The sequence below is a fragment of the Mixophyes fleayi genome, chromosome 3 (genome assembly GCF_038048845.1).
Source record: "Mixophyes fleayi isolate aMixFle1 chromosome 3, aMixFle1.hap1, whole genome shotgun sequence".
NCBI classification, from domain to species: Eukaryota; Metazoa; Chordata; class Amphibia; order Anura; family Limnodynastidae; genus Mixophyes; species Mixophyes fleayi.
The window spans coordinates 313048785-313065649 of record NC_134404.1 but is presented as its reverse complement, the minus strand read 5'-3'; the positions used below and the strand labels follow the sequence as shown (position 1 = coordinate 313065649).

Below are 16865 nucleotides of genomic sequence, written 5' to 3'. Positions count from 1 at the left end.
AATGGTGGCATGCAGAACAGGTCAGCCATTTCAGACTGTGAGCAAAAATGACAACTTCCAGGTAAGAAATTTTAAATCACCAGCTTACAGAGGTTAAAAAGGTGGCTCCTATAGTGCCAAAAGTTCAAATCCCATGGTGCCACAGGTGGTTGCACATGAAGAAACCCCTGAAGAAAAATCTGGACATCAGGTACAGTGGCCAGTTTTCTCCTGAAGATTATGGATAATACTGATACCTGAAGCTAGAGTGAAGCCAACCACAACCCTTGGTCCAGGCCATCCTCTAAGAATGACAAGAATCTTGTCAATCTAACATAAGAAGCATGAACACCTTGTCTTTCATTCCAGCCAATGTAAGTTTTCCCCACTCTGTTAATTTTTAGATGTCGGTTTCCTCGTTCTGATTATGGTCTGGTTGACCTTCTCAGAAAGACCCTTTTTACAAAGAATCAAGGCTCAACCACCATGCCGCCAAAGCCAGCCGAGTTAAGTCCAGATGGTAAAATTGCCTCCGGCTTAGATTTTCTCTTAGAACCACCACGAATGCTTCATCTGTTGCCATGCTTAGAAGATCAGCGTACTATGATCTTCACGGCCAGTCTGGTGCCACTAGAATTTCAGGTACGCCCCCTCTCAGCCTTTTTCAGTACCCGAGGTAACTTAGGAATCAGAGGGGGGGGGGGGGGGGGGAAATTACACAAGCTGGTACTGCCAGGGGACAGTTATAGCATCCACTAGGAATGCTTGTGGATCCCTGGTTCTTGCACCGTACCAAGCTACTTTGTGATTCAGCCGAGGGGTCATCATGTCGACCTTCAACTGACTCCAACTATCCACAATCTGGTTGAACACTCCCAGATTGAGGTACCATTTCTCAGGATAGCCACTGTCCGACTGAAGTCGGATGGGTCTGTACCTCAATAGTTACCAACCCCGCAACAGAGGGTTGAGAACTGCCCTTAGTTTGAGCACGTTTCTAGGTAGCTTTACTTCCACCAAAGCCCCTGAAGACAAAGGTTAAGCATCACCACTCCCCAATCACCGTAGACTGGCATCTGTGGTCACGGCAGTCCAGTCTCATACAGAGGATTGACCATGGTTGAGATTCTGTGTCATCAGCCACCACAACAAGGACTGATGGGTCTTAGAAGATAGTTTGAAAAACTTACAAATTGAAGATTGGACCTTGGCCACCTAACTAGAAACTTCATGCAATTGAGAATAGATACTTGCCTGAGGGACAACAAAACATGTACTTGTTTCTGAATTTTCTCCACCTGGTGTCTAAGAGGAGACCTAGAAAAATTATACGGTAGGCTGGTACAAGACGGGACTTGATGGTTTATTAACCATCCGTACGATTCAAATTTTTCTTCTGTCTCAAATGTTTCTTCTGTCAAGTGCAAATGGGTCAGGAGAAGAGAGGCAGAGTTTGCCTTTATCAAAAGAATGTCCAGGTACAGTATGACAGTCACTCCTATTGTTCTTTAAAGAGCTGCCATGACAGCCATAACTTTCGTAAATACCCTTGGTGCTGTAGCCAGACGTGTCCTGAATTGGTAATGTGATTTTTCCACTGCAAACCTGAGGTTGTGGTGGCCTTCCACGTTGGAATGCGAAGATATGCATCTTTGATATCCAAGGAAGAGAGAACTTTGTTATGTAATCGGTACCATGGAACGAGACAGACGGACTCCTTTCTGAACCTTGGCTACTCTCAAGTGTAAGTTGAGGATGGGTCGGAAGGACAAATCCCCTCTATGCCCCAAGGTGAGCAGTGTCCCTCAAAATGGAATGAATAAAAAAAGACCAAAGTGCAATATGTAAATAAACAATCCACATATGTACATATAGTGTTTCTGTCTGTATACACAACCAAATGGCTTTATGTTAGGAATTGAGCATAGCCAACATTAGGGTAATAGTAAAGAGAAGAACAGGGTGGGTATTTTACGGTTTAGATATAGAGAGAAATAAGCTGTCCTGAAATGCTTCTAAAAAAATACCTTTTTCAGTCTGGTAGAACACGAAAGAGCATTGCAGGGCACAGGTACAGCTTGGGTAGTAATCTTGTGAGAATGGAGAGTGGTGGCAGTGAAGGATGAAAGGTGTTTGCAGTTGCAGCACTGTACAGGGGATGACTATACTAATATATTGAATACTGGAAAAGCAGCCAGTAATGGGGGGCAGGGGGAGATGGGCCGTTAAGAACTGCTGCAGTCAGGAAGTGAGGTGTAAACGTAGCCTCTCCCATTAGTTACATCCATCCACTTCAAGGCAGCCCTTACGGATGCTGCACTCAGTGCTGTGTTCAAGAACTGCCAAGTGACACCAACCCATATTGAGCATAGTGACAGGAGGGTGATATAATGGAGATGACATTAGAAAGACATCAGTGGTGTCAGTTAGGTGAGGAGAATCTATTAGAGAAATTACAAATCGCCACCTTCTCAATGAAGCTAAAGAACATAATCCTAGCAGCTGGGAATCTATTTCCATTGTCTCTGAATGGATCACTAGCAATCAACCAAGTATATGGAGTAAATCTCAAACAAAACCCATCGAATATAACCCCAATTTATGGAAGTATGGTTTCCTTAGTGTGAACTGAAGCATTCCCAAGTTTATAGACCTTTTGAAACAGGTTTAATACCACCTGTGTATGGTGTGGCTCAGTGTAGTTCTTCGAAAGCAGCCTGCACTATTTTCTTCTGTTTGGACAGCATAAAATAAAGTCATCCTAAGTCTATATACCCTTTGAAACAAGGGTGGTTCAATTTATAAAGCTACTATCTGCACAATATTGCTCTTAACTTCATCTCAATTTCTTCCATAATTGTAACCGTGTGAGCTCACAATACTGGTAAAAGAAAACACCTTCTCCAGGTTTAAACATTTTGGTCTTTTGCGATTTTGTCACCAGGTTTACTTGTACATTGACAGAAACTCTATTAAATTGTGCCTACATCCAGTTCTCTGTTTTGGTTCCTGTTCTTTGTGATCTTGATCGCTTAAGTTGTTTATGTACTTTGTATTCTTTAATTTGCATTTTCACATGACAAACAATAATAAGCAAATAAAACACACAGAATGTTTTAGAAAATCTAGAACTAGTTTGATTAAAACATAACTGTTTGCCAAGGAAAAACAAAAAAAGAGAATAGGAATCAAAAAGGAGTACAGAGCACAGGTTCACCATTCCACTAAATTAGTAAGTAGACAGGTCTGCCAAAAAAGCATTAAAAACAAAAGAATGTGCTGACTTAAATAGAACACTGAGAAAATGTTCTTAAGATTAGCTCAGATTCCTGGCAGCACTTGCAGGCAGCAATGGTTATAGTAATGAAATATATATCCATCAAGAAATGTGAATGATGCAAAGAAATATATATTCCTGTGCCATAATCAATATTTTCAAAGGCCATGGGTTAAAAGAATGTTAAGAAACAGGGAGGCAAAAAGATGCCAATTGAGTTTATATAAAGGGGCATTTACAGAAGCCTACGAAATGTATTCCTTCGAATGTATCCTGCTCTATTTTCTGTTTGGATGTTTGTTTTAATAAAAATTTATTAAATAAAAAGTGTACAAGTACTGATGTTCACAACAATAAAATGTTCCATTTTAATGTGCCAAAACTCCCTTCCAGAACAATAAAGCATAGGACTTCCGTTTGTCCACATAAACAGCCATAGCTATCTGAGTATTGGCCTTTATTTGAATTTTTATACTGCTTAATTGGCTGGGCTAAATAAATAGAACATTGAACAGCGCCTCCGGTACCTGTGAAACATACAATACTACTATTGTTTGAATATACTGTATTTTTAACATGGCTGAAATTCTACAGTCCAAAACAAACAAAAACATCCATTTCATCAGGGTTATCTAAATCTGACATGCAAGAAGAGGGATTAAAAAAAAAAATAAAAAAAAATAATGAATATATAAAAACACATATGTACAAAAGTGAAACAAAACAAACTTACATGATTGGCAGCACTTTTTAATGAAGCCACAGTGTTTTCACGAATTTTAGCCAGTCTGTCAAACAAAATATAGTCAATTTTGAAAATCAACAGCCCAAAATGACCCACAAATGAAAAAAAAATTAAAAAAAAAAAAAATTCACTAATAACCAGTAAAGGTTTAGAGTTAGTTAAGAAGAGAGAATTGTGACATTTGCCAAACCATAACAATACATTAGGAAGATTAATTGCTATACACTCCACCTAAATATATAGCATACATAATTACAAAAGTAAATAGTCACCTTGTGGCCATGTTTCTGTTTCTAAATAGCGTCTTATTTTATCAAGTCAACAAAATTAAAAAATTACTCTAAACAAAAGAAACTATTCTTCAAACATTACACCTACTTTAGACCTTATTTTGTATGTTCATATGCAGGGGAATCCTTAAAATAATCCGTCAGTGTGATTAAAATAGTACTGCACTGCCGAAACGTACACAAAAATTAATAGGCTACATCTTCATGGCTGATAGGGGTGTCATAGCTCTTAATTGGAAAGAGGAAGACCACCCCCACCACTAACCCAGCACTTCTACATAAAATATGGCAACTACATACACTGGAGCATATCATAAATCAGTATAATACATGACTGTCCACTCCAATTCTCCAATACCTGGACCATGTGGACCTCCTACTATGAAGATGGCCCATCACCTGCCACATAATTATTCATCCTCTGTACCCCATGCACTCTTCTTGTTCTCAATCCGGTCACTACCCCCCCCCCCCCCACCCTTACTAACAATACTCAGTCCCTGACCCTTAGACTGTACTTTTGCATTCAAATTCTTCAATGTACTTTTTCATATATATTGACCATTTATGCACTATAATAGTTATTTGTTGCGCAATTCATGTCTCCTTATACAAAGTGTATTTATTGATCACTGAAACATGTGCTACAACACTCTTACTACCTTGTTACCTTCTGTAACCCCATCCTTCAGTTATTATTTATTTTTAAAACCTATTTTATTACATTTTTTGCAACAATATATAATGGTACAGAAAAGCGAGCAGTTTTCATCTTAAACATACACCATGGACAAGAATAAACAATAAAGCTGAAAAATATTATTTATTTAAGGCTATTTCTCATAAGTTATATTCTCAGAGTGCTGGTTTATAGAATAAAACCGTAACAATTATAAAAAATTCTCTTCCAAGGTATATGTGTTATCTGTACTATTACACTTACTTGGCAGCAGTGGTGGAATTACCAGCACCTCTATGTCCAACATCAAGTGGGTTCCGTGGCTTCCAGTATTTGCTGAAAGAACTGGCCATGTCACATGAAAAACCATTTATTGGCTTTATAAGAATATAGTCAACTGCAGAGAGAAACAGTATATCAATATGAGGTGTAAATAAATGTGCTGGGACATATTGTGTTCAGAAAAATAGTATCAGCTTCATAAAAACAAATTATTTAATGCTAATAGCAAGTATGATAGATCAGCCCAAATGCTACTTGTCAACACCATTAAAGAGAACTGTGTTTCAAGTTCACAAGCTCTATAAAACTCCAGTAATCCTATAATGGACTGCAGGACCACACCCATTTGTTATGAGGAGCAGTGGACTCTGGGAGTCCACAACTGGACAACCCCTTTAACCTGAAAAGCCAGAGTCTCAGCAACTTCTCTAACACGACAGCAGGTCTTTACCGCCCTAGCCTTCTGGAAGAGGGTTTATATAAAGACATCAAGCTTCCTGCTCCAGCCTTTTGTATATATTAGTTTGTGTCTGGTGTGAGGATTTACAGGGCTAAGAAACACAAAAGAAAAGCCCAATAATATTTAGTTAAACTATTCATGTATGTTTGAACGAGTTACAGCATTATGTGACAAGCTGTTTCTTCTTCCAAAATTAGCAATTATGTTGCACTGTAAGAGAGAGTGGGCTTGTGTGTTTCGTTTGCTCATTACGGCGTAGGCTGGTGGTGTGAAATCGCTGCTTTTTATTTCCCACGGACAACATGCCCAGAAAATTAAATAGGCTTTTAGATTTTATTTGAAATGAAAGCATACCTCTAACTTTCCCGAGGGTATGCCTGGCATTCCTGCTCATAATGGGGAGTGTGATGATGCCATTGCTTTTCCCAGTCTCCATGATGGTGGAGGACAGGAGACAAGCTGTGCCCACATGCCCTGGGAGTGTGTCACCTTGCACCACAGCTTCACCAAGGTCTTCCTACAGGTACGAGAACATGTATACAACATAAGATCTATAGAACAACAAAAATCTACAGCCTTTTCTAAAGTCAGACAAAATCACATATTGCAAAATAACCAGAACTTAAATGTACACCAGAATAGACTCGTCATATATATTAAATATTTTGAAAATCAAATAGAGGAAAATGTGTGGAAGTTGCTTTAAAAGCCATTCTCTGGAGGAGTTAGGAACAATGTATATACCATAATATTCCTACTGCACAACTTCTTGTAACTTGTGAAGCAAAGTAAGGGACCCAAGAAAAGGCTTTTGTAGCAGTCATTGTGTTTACTCCACAACCGGTTATTCCTCTTGTCAAAATTAGACATAACTTTTGGGAATAACCACCCTGCATAAGAGGTGTAAGGGCATTCCCTTATTATGCCATTTTAAATACTGCTATTGATGTCCACAGGCAAATCCTGTGCGTGGGGAATCTGTGCTCCAATAAAGAATTTACCTGGTTAATGGTAATGTATTCTACAGTAAATCTTTTTACCTACCTCACCTGTTTGTGCTAACAGTGAAAATAATGCATATCTGTTCAAATTTAACTCATTTTCTACTCTCCATGGTATATTTAGGTTAACATATGGTAGTCCTTGCACTTTTCTGAATGGCACCTTAATATGGTGGACTCATGTTGCAAGTTCCGATAACAGCTTTAGGTTCCAGTGACTTTGCCAGCAACTGTCGGTTTTGGTTCCTGTCTCCAATTCCTGTACATAACCTTCAAAGTAAACCCTCCCCGAGCACAGGAAAGGAAGACCTCATCAGGGATTTTCACTGCTGTGGGACAGCCTGTGCTACTGCAAGGAAGAAAGGGCTCAGATCTCGCCTGCCTGTCAGCACCAGAGACAGGGCAGTCTGCATTCAACATGTCAGCTGCTGCTAGATCTTCATTATACTGAATCAATGAATGCTGATAAGAAAGTCTCCATTGTAAAACTAATAATTACAAATCAAATTAAAATATATAAACTATTTAAAGGCCCCAAAATCCCAACATCTCTTAAATAATGGATATTTGCTATCCCTATACTTAGGAGATCTACATCAGAATATTTAGAACTGCACTAATTTGGTAACAGAAAAATGGAAATATGGCCTGGTCAAAGAGACACAAAATGCCACCAATCATGAAGGGGTTAAAATATTTGACTTAGTATATATGACACAGCATAGTGCCTATGTACAGAAACCCTCATGGCAGCACCAAGTCAACAAGCCGAGACTGTAGGGCTGCAGACAGTCAGTAAAAATATACCCACTTATTGTATGTATAGTATGCAAGTATAATATAAATCATATAGTTTCCATCGGTTTAGAAAACTTGTCCAGGGTGACTTTGCTGCCGTCAATACATCTAAGCACTCACAAACACACACATTTCTGTCTGGGAGGACGTCAGAGCTCTACAATTACCATCGTGTCAGATTTATGTGAATTCATCATGCTGCGCATTTTTGAATTGTAAATACTTCTCACAGCAAGTCTTAATATATAAAAGGATTCAAGAAAATTGCATCAAACGTGCAGTAAAGGGAATTTTATAGTGCAGATGGGTTAATGAAAATATTGGGGTATTTCCAGGAACAAATCTTTAATTTTTACCGATACAATCCCAGGTTTTAGCGACAGTTGGCATCTATGAAATACAGGTCCGGCTAACATTACTTTTAAATTAAGTATTACTTTTTTGTGTTTAGTTAGATGTAAAGAAGCAGAGTATTTGGGGTGAAATTCAATATAGGATGTGTGTTCAAAAACACTCACTTCAAAGAAGTCAAAAAGTAATTCCAAATTGTCTGGTTCCATGGTGTGTATACTGAATTCTGTCCATCGGTCAGGCTGGAGTGCATACCCACATTCTGGCTGTGAATGTCGAGACTTGTATTCTGTATTGCTTATTAGAGAAATGTCAAAACTGCTAGCCATCTTTAGCAGAAGACCAGGAGGCGTTTTATCTTGCTCTTCATCTTCACCCTCTTCCTCAAGGCCTTCCAATGTCAGCTTCACCCTGTTCGCACAAGTACATTAGCTGTAAGCTCATGACAAATATATAGATCATACTATATACAATGGAAAGAACAGACTCTACAATCGGCGATGTTTAAAATCATGCAGCGATCGCGTTCATTTACTTATAAAAACAATGCAGTAAACTCAAATCTAATTTTAAAAATTCAGATCTATATTTAGTTTCTAATAAAAATAATCCCTTGTGCTGTAAGATAATGTTGCATTTGATAGGACACCTTTATACGAAGCTTAAAAAAATAAATAAAAAAAAAACCTTTAAAAGTTAATTAAAGGACTATTTAGGGGCTACTTATAAGTTTTCGATCTTTAAGGTATGTAGGCAATTACATATATGTGAATGTTCACCATTTGTAAACAAAATAGTGAGCATTTATAAAAAAAAACAAAAACAACTGGTGCACAGGTAATTTGTTAAAAAAAGTGTTGTACCCCAAACCAACAGAATGTTGCTTTATTTTTATTAACTGTACTAGAATCGTTATAGAGATTGGTTGCCCTAGACTACAGCACTTTATTTACATAGCAAACTGAGCACCAGCTTTCATAAATGCTTCCTATGTGCTTACAAGTTGCTGTTTTGTATGACAAGCTGGCATGTCCACATTTTATTATTTTTCAACATAGCGTGGTGTAGAGTATGTGATTTGGGATACATACTTGAGCAAATACCATACTGTTCAAAATTGGAGTTTAGATTAAATTACCTATGTAAGCTATAGGTACTTTAAGAAGAAAAAAAAAAGAAAAAAAAAAAAAAAAAAAAGTCTTTTGTAATGTGTTACCCCAATTTACTGCAACAAACACACAAAAGATTTTTTGCAGCAAAGTCCTTTGGGGTATGAACAAACATGTTGTATCCAGTTACATGCTCTTATTATTAGCTTATTTTGGGACAAGTAATGCTGTTTGTACAGTGTAGCACAGTGATGCTTGAGTCTTCTGTTGTGATGCCAAGAATTACAGGGTAATATCATACATCAGGTGCCGAGAGGAGGCAATGCTTTGTTCTCTAGTTCAATATTTGTATGCGGAAGTTTACTGTTAAAGATGCAGTCCCATGAAAGGGAAAAAAAAAAAAAAAAAATTAACATGCATCACTTGGTTACATAGAAGATACATGGACTTAATTTTCCCTTAGAGTTTTTTCTTCAAGCAGCTATTAATGATGTAATTTATAAAGTGTCATGTGATTAACATGGCAACCACAGAGACACAACATATGACATAGTAAGAAAAGGCGTTTTTGAATGACACTTCTCAGCATCATGTTCACCCCCCCGGCCCCTGTGCTATCTTGTGACCAGTCAGGAGATTCCTGAAAGACTGGCTCTGACTTTGAGACCAGCTTACACTGTCCTTACGAACAGGTTTAAGAGCTAAATCATATACTTCCAGTGCAGGCAATTTCTTACAAGGGCAGCCATATAAGTAGACCACCACAGAGTGATTTATAAGAAGTTTTATAGGGGATTGCAGATTTAACTTCGGTTTCTGTTTAAAGAGAAATGCGTCATCTTACCTTTTTTGGATTATAATTACAGTTGAGAATGCCCACATAGGATTTAGACTTGCCTTAATTACAGCGAATGTGTGTCTGTTTTAGCATATCTATTTACTCCTAAATAGCTGATTATACAAAGGGAAAACATTCCCGCTATGAAAGTTTATTTGGCATCAGCATACAAAGAGCAGAATGGTTCGCTATTAGAGAAGTTGGTATGGCAGCTTCCAATCAGCAAATATAGAGATTATAGAACTGTACAAAAATTACATCTATGGCAAGAATGTGTTGCTTATTACATAGAGCTTGGGCATGAAACTATTCTAATTTGTAAGCTTTAGATACACTTTATTCTAAGAAGCCTTCAATACACTCATCAAGAGTACCTCGAGAAGCATTAAAGATGGACCAGATTTCATAATGTTTTAGGACCAACCATTTTCACTCTTGCTTCACCTCTATAAACTTGGTTGCAAATTAACAAGATGCTCAACATGCAGTGGTCATCATGCAGGATTTGTGCAACTTTTAATGTTTTCCGTCACTTCAATTGATCCACAAAAGCCCTATGAAAGCGGGCCACTAACCCAAAATGTAAAGCTTGATTAAAAACGCACCAGTCGCCATCACACACTCAATGCAGCCATTGACTCATTGTGAACCAATCGTCAGCCTGGAATTCACGTAGAACTAGTGGCAGCGCTGAGACAAGGCACTAGTGAACGGATATATTCTCCTGAATATTGGTTCAGCCTACAAAATGGATGCATTCACCATATGAAAAAAATCGATAGGTACATTTCAAGTCTTCTTTTGTCAATTACAGGCAATTCAAAGTATGAAGGGAGAGGTTCACCAATTAGTGATTAGAATGCTAAATTGCCTGGCCTGCAAATTAATCTTGGCCGCTGCTGCCCCCCACTCCACATCAGCAGGCTACAATTGGAGCCTAGTGGCGGGACAGTTGCTCTGTATACTGCTAGAAAACCCATTGTGCTTCCTTCTGTCCAGTCACTAGGGGGCAGGGGAGAGAAATGTATTTTCTTGATACCGGATTCAAATAGGCTGAATCTTGACAAATGAGAACCAGTCACAGAGGCGACAGGTCCATTTTTAAATTAATTAAAAAAAAAAAAAAAAAAGTAATTTCATATAATTATGAAAACTATGTTTCTGCACTGAAGTGTTAAAAAAATGTGTTTATTTTTAAATATAAAGGACTTCATTCTAAGGCAGGAGTGGACAATCTCCACTTTCTGAACAAAATCTCCCATGATGCTCAGGCAGCAGCTGAAGACTGACCATCCCTGCTAGATGAGAAGTACTTCAACCTATAAGCAATTCTGTTACACTAATATCTGTACAAACAGCATTAGTTAAATAAGGTGGCGATGCTCTGAAAACAAGCAAGACCGAGTTATCACCATACCTAAACCTAGACTTTTTAAATTTTTTCTTGGATATAGAAACAGGCTGTTTTTCAGAATAATGTAGACGTAATCTAAGCTCAGTCTGACATGTCAGCCATCCGGAATCCACAGTGTCAACGCCATCTGGCAAAGTAGATGAAAGTTATCAGTTGCAACAAACAACCCAATCATTTAAAGTCACATACAAAAATACATCACTTGAATGGATACAGAGTAATGTAGTACCATAAGCAATGTGATGTTTCTTTGCATTGAACGCATATCATCCCAAAAATGGTTCTATACAATTATACAAGTAATTATAAACTTAAAAAATAAATAAAAAAAACAAAAAAACTTTAAATTTGGTATACCTTGTTTGCTTACACAGCGATGCTATAAAACTATACATAACATTCAGCTAGAACTTCAGAAAGTCACATTTCCTTATATGAAACAAATATGTACCAGTAAAAAGTTAAAATAAACCACAAGTCTTATTATCCCCAAAAAACTGTTAGAGAACATTTTATGTACATAGTTTACAAGGTAAACCAAAATAAATATAGGTCTTCATTTTTATTTTATATTTTAGAATTAACTGGTTTCCTTTAAAAACAAAAAAACAAAAACGTTAGCATATACTTAAAAAATAAATAATTTTAGCATGAATGTATTCCATTTAAAATGTAAGCCAATCACACACTTTAAAAACAAACATGTGTAATGGAGAATTTAGGATATACTTTCACAAATAAGTTTTACGAACAAACTTGTAATCAATTAATAAAACAAACATTCTCACAAAACGTATAAATAGGATGCTAGAATGCCACAGATGATCAGAGCGGACTAATGATATAAAAATTGCAATATAGCAGAATCCTTTGGCGCAGTCGGGGAGAAGAGCAAAAACAATATATGCTGTGTAACATTTACATGAAATAATCCTACAAATGATTTGTGTGGTCCCCCCACACTAGACCATATGCAGTCAGCTTTAATACATGTTATTTATTTTCTTATTTCATACCATAGTCTCAAAGGAGAACAGAAACACATGTCTCATTTTTACTGAAATTCATTCATTGTCTGTGCACAATACTGAAGAAATAGCCATGTATACATCTAGGAATGAAAATATGCTCATTCTGTTTCTCAGCTACAATTTATCTGGGTCAGAGCAATCTAAGTTTCTCATATAGCTTATGAACATTCACTTTAGGCGAAGGATCCAGAAATAAAATGCTTAAAAAATCATCCACATACAGAAGGAAAAACACCCACAAAGTGTCATGTATAGTCAAAGCTTAAGAAAATGTATCAATTAGTGAATTGCATATACCAGTGGTTCTCAATCTATTTTAGCATAAGAAACCATAAAAAAAAAAACAAAAAAAAACAAAAAAAAACAAAAAAAAAAACATTGAGAAGTAGGTAATAAACAAAAACAAAAAAATAAAAATAAAAAATAAAATAAAAATCAGCATTAATTTGACTTTTGTCATCTGCGTCGATGGAGAATTATAAGCTTAGCCAAGCAGTAAACACTCCATGACAAGTCACCAGGGGTGGACAGAAGCAGACGTGGATTGCCTGCGTGTCTTTAGTGGCCAAATGGTTAGGGGCGACCGTGGCTCCACAAATTTTAATTTGTAAATAAAAACTTAGGACCGCAAATATTTTGTTTCTCACCACTACATATGTTCGTCTCGCAGAACTTGACAACCCCTGGCGGAACCCTGGTTTTCCGAGTGACCCAGTTTGAGAAACACTGGCATATACTTTATCGGCCTCTATATCCGAATGCATTTTCTTTTCTAGCAAACTGGGACCCACTGACTGAAATTAAGAAAGGTTTACCCAATGTCAGCGCAAAGCTTTGGAGCTTTTCAAAATAAACATCCTTCCAGGTGGAGGCGGCCATTTTGGAAGTTAAACTAATACTCAGCCTCTTCACTGGGAACGAATGACATCACTGCATTAGGAGGTGGAACATTCCCGATGAATTCATTGGCTGTATACTCAAATATTGGTTCAGCCCACGGATAACAGCTGGCTCCATTGTGTGGACATGACCGATACATTTTAGCTTGTAGATGTTATGAGGGAGACCTATTTATGAGGAAAATGATGGGGATGTGCTTATATTGCCATATGGAAAGAGTATTTTCTTACTACATAGTAGTGTAGTTAAAGCTTGTCCAAGCATCTGTAGATATTGGAAGGTCTATTTTAGACACCCTAAAAACAGTTTGTTTGAAAAATAAATACATCATTTTACTTACTGTGAATTCCAAACTCTCCATCATCTACAAAAGATTTGTTTTCTGTAGACATTACAAAGAAGGAAAACATGGTTAATACATTTATAAAAATATATATCAACAAATTTAATAAAGACAAAAACAGAAGAAGAAAAAATAAAAAATAAATAAATTGTGAAACGCCTACTGTATCCAGATAAAAATTATTGTGTCTTCACAATAAAATATAAAAAAAAGTTTGTTATGTCCCACTACAATCCTTCACCATCTAAATACTATAGCTGGAACTACAGAACCTATACCACACCAGTATTAGACGTTCAATTATTTAACACTTTAATCTGTTGAGGAATTGGTCTGGAATTATAACTAAAGAAATGTGAACTTTTGTTGCAGACAGTCATGCTCTTTATGGGCTTGATGCAGAGTTGGACGTATGCCCGTGTACATAGCGTAAAAACCGCAAATGTGTAAAGCACATACCCAGAAAACAAGCTGCACATACAGTGGCGCACTCCAATAAAAAAGTGCCCTACATAGCGGCACTGTACTATACAGCAGCCGCGGCACTGTCAAAGAAGCGTCCGCGGTGGTGCTGTATTCAGGGGTGTGCGCCCCTGACATATATGCACACATATGAATTACATGTATGTGTACTTGCGCCTGGAGAGGAAAGGGGCTGTCTAGTGTAAGAGGAATACAGTAAGCTTGGTGGAGGCAGATCAGCATGGAGATGCATATACGCCCATCAGAAACCACGTCTTTTACAACTGCTAGAGGGCATGTGCACAGACATGCTGATTATGATCGCACCTCTAAGCTGATAGGGGCTTTCTTTATTGATTGTGCATATATTATAGGATTTCTTGGCGTATTTTAAAAATATTTGGTACTTTAATTAATTTAATTACTTTAATTTTTCTCTTTCAGAACAAATATAAAACAAACTTTTCTAGTGCTTGTGACTTGGCTGTGTGTATGCCTAATGTAGACCTGCTACAGATGCAGAGCTGAGGACATCTCGAGATGCCCACTTCTATAAGGGTTGCAATAAGCTATTTTTAAGTATTTCAGTGTAAATTACAGCCAACATGCATCCAACTCGGCATCAGGCCCTATATCCCAGCTCCCCAGTCTTAACAGATTCTATATTTCTTACATCTACAGATCTAGGGAATATACCATAAAGGCTAGTCATTAGAAGGCGTGTTGCTTCTAGGATGGGGAAGAAGGAGAAGTTTAGAGTAGAGTACTCATGATGAACATGGTACAAGCATATAAGCTTTTACAATTGGCAGTCTTAGTAACAGGTGCACTTTAAAGACAGGTCTCTTAAAGTTGGTTTTCAGTGGTCCAGTGTGGATTTAATACATCCCAATTACATTTCTGTTTTTTTTTTTTTTTAAAAGAAATATGTCAATAATGCAGTGTATACTAGTACTTCATAAATTCTAGTCTAATTATCCCATTTAAAAAACCTTAAAAAAAATGTATTGCATTTCAACCACTAAAATATTAAAGTAGCTTCAATAAGGCCTCTGGACATAGGTTACGGACAGAGGTTTCACGTCTCAGAAATTGAACAGTCTGCCAGTCTAGTTTTGCATTTCAAAATAATCAGATACTGAATGATGTTAGTTATAGAGCACATTTTACATAGGAGGATGACCTGCAGAGAGGATTAAAGTAGGGTTTACTCAGAGTGACAAGATATCTAGAAGTATCACTTAACCACAGCATTATGTGGAACAAATAGGTTACTATAGCCCTTGCAGCAGGTGCCTGCCCATACCTAACGGATTTATTGATCGTGGTTGTAGATGAGTCTCCCACTTCTGAACTATGACTTGGCATGGCCCACCGGTATTCTGTAAATTAAAAGTTGAAGATCTGCATTGATACAAATCACACCACTGTAAAGTATATATGGATTAATGCACCCTCTACTGTGAAATATAGGATTACAAGTCACAGAGGAGTTCCAGAACCAAACAGAAGCAAAAGGTTCTGTATGAGAAATTTATATGAGGAGCAGAATTCCTTGGCTACTTTTATTAGTCTTCAAAGTAAATGCTGCATTAATCCTTATAATACATGAATAGCAGTTTTTCAACAAAAGTATAAAAGATTTGCAGTTATTTTAAATTGTAATATTAGATTATTTCTTTTTACACTTGACTTATTGTCTATTTTTCCTCTCTTTTAATCTGAAAAAAGTAAAAGTGATCAAACAGTTAAGTGTCAGGATTGGGTCATTGAAAGTAAAGATGAAAGGGCCAGGTACAGACAGGATGTCTGGCAGAGGTACAATTAATGCACATAATCTAGCAGGACTGACCAGTGATCAGCAGCAATATGTAACCTTCAGAAATCCACCATTGGCAGAATAAATACCATGGATTGCCGACATCACCATTACATGGGCTGAATCAATTACTGAGACAAAGGTGACGTTAGTGCATTATAAAAAGGAATGACCTGACAATTCATTCCAATTAGAGAGTGACAGTATTACTGTCCTAAGTGCATAACAACTACTTTGAAAACAATACAACCAGACTGAAAAGCAAATTCATATTGCCAGTGTAAAAGATTAGAGCTTGCAGTACAAAAATACCAATGCAACTCAAGATTTAAATAGCAAGGACAAGTAACTACACCCAAGGAACAGCAACACTTGGAAATATTGATACCTTTGTGTCCCATTCATTTTAAAACTTTAAAATTCCCATTTTCCAGTGTTACCTATGCCTTAAAATGGAAGAAACACTTTTGCTTTATACCCACTGGCGTTTATTTTTTTTTTTTTTTTAAAGAAAACAATAAATAAAATAAAAAATAAAATATATATATATATATAACACATTTGTTGTTGACTTCAATTTTTACTCTTGTTCAGGTGGTCAATGGAGTGTCACACACAGAAATGGTGAATTCGTAAATTGTTGAAAACACTACAGTGTTCCCTCACTGTAAACTGCCATTGTTACGTTCCAGTTCAACTGTATTATCAACTTATTCCATATGGGGGGTGGGGTGATGGGAGGAAGAGAAAAAAAAAAGCCATAAGAAAACACAAATTCAGTTTATTCAGCAGGGATCCAGCTGACAGCCAAATAAAACACTGATGGGGTATTATTTGAAACAATTGAAAAGTAAATATTTTAGCTCATATGGGGTCTGCATTTTTCTTAAATCCATGTTCATGTGAAAACCTGGGACATAAGGGGGACCAACAATGCAAAACACAAATATTACATACAGAGGTTATACACATTTATGTATTCATCAGATTAGTCCAGCATAACTAACCTGTTGTAAGCATGTAACTTAGAGGCAGAGCAACAACATTACTTTTAAATGAATGTTATATAGGAAGCAGCTATAGCATG

General features: G+C 37.0%; 1 protein-coding gene across 3 annotated transcripts in view; it reads right to left on the bottom strand.

The window, feature by feature from the left end:
• Positions 1-16865, bottom strand: part of GPCPD1 (glycerophosphocholine phosphodiesterase 1) — a 48208-nt gene that overhangs the window by 19897 nt on the left and 11446 nt on the right. For all 3 annotated transcript variants that reach the window (XM_075204010.1, XM_075204013.1, XM_075204011.1), the window contains exons 5-11: positions 15266-15341; positions 13495-13536; positions 11227-11350; positions 8030-8273; positions 6067-6229; positions 5235-5367; positions 3990-4044 (exon numbers count right to left, since the gene is read on the bottom strand). In XM_075204010.1, the coding sequence (XP_075060111.1) occupies positions 3990-4044; positions 5235-5367; positions 6067-6229; positions 8030-8273; positions 11227-11350; positions 13495-13536; positions 15266-15341 (837 nt within the window). The remainder of the gene's footprint in view (positions 1-3989; positions 4045-5234; positions 5368-6066; positions 6230-8029; positions 8274-11226; positions 11351-13494; positions 13537-15265; positions 15342-16865) is intronic.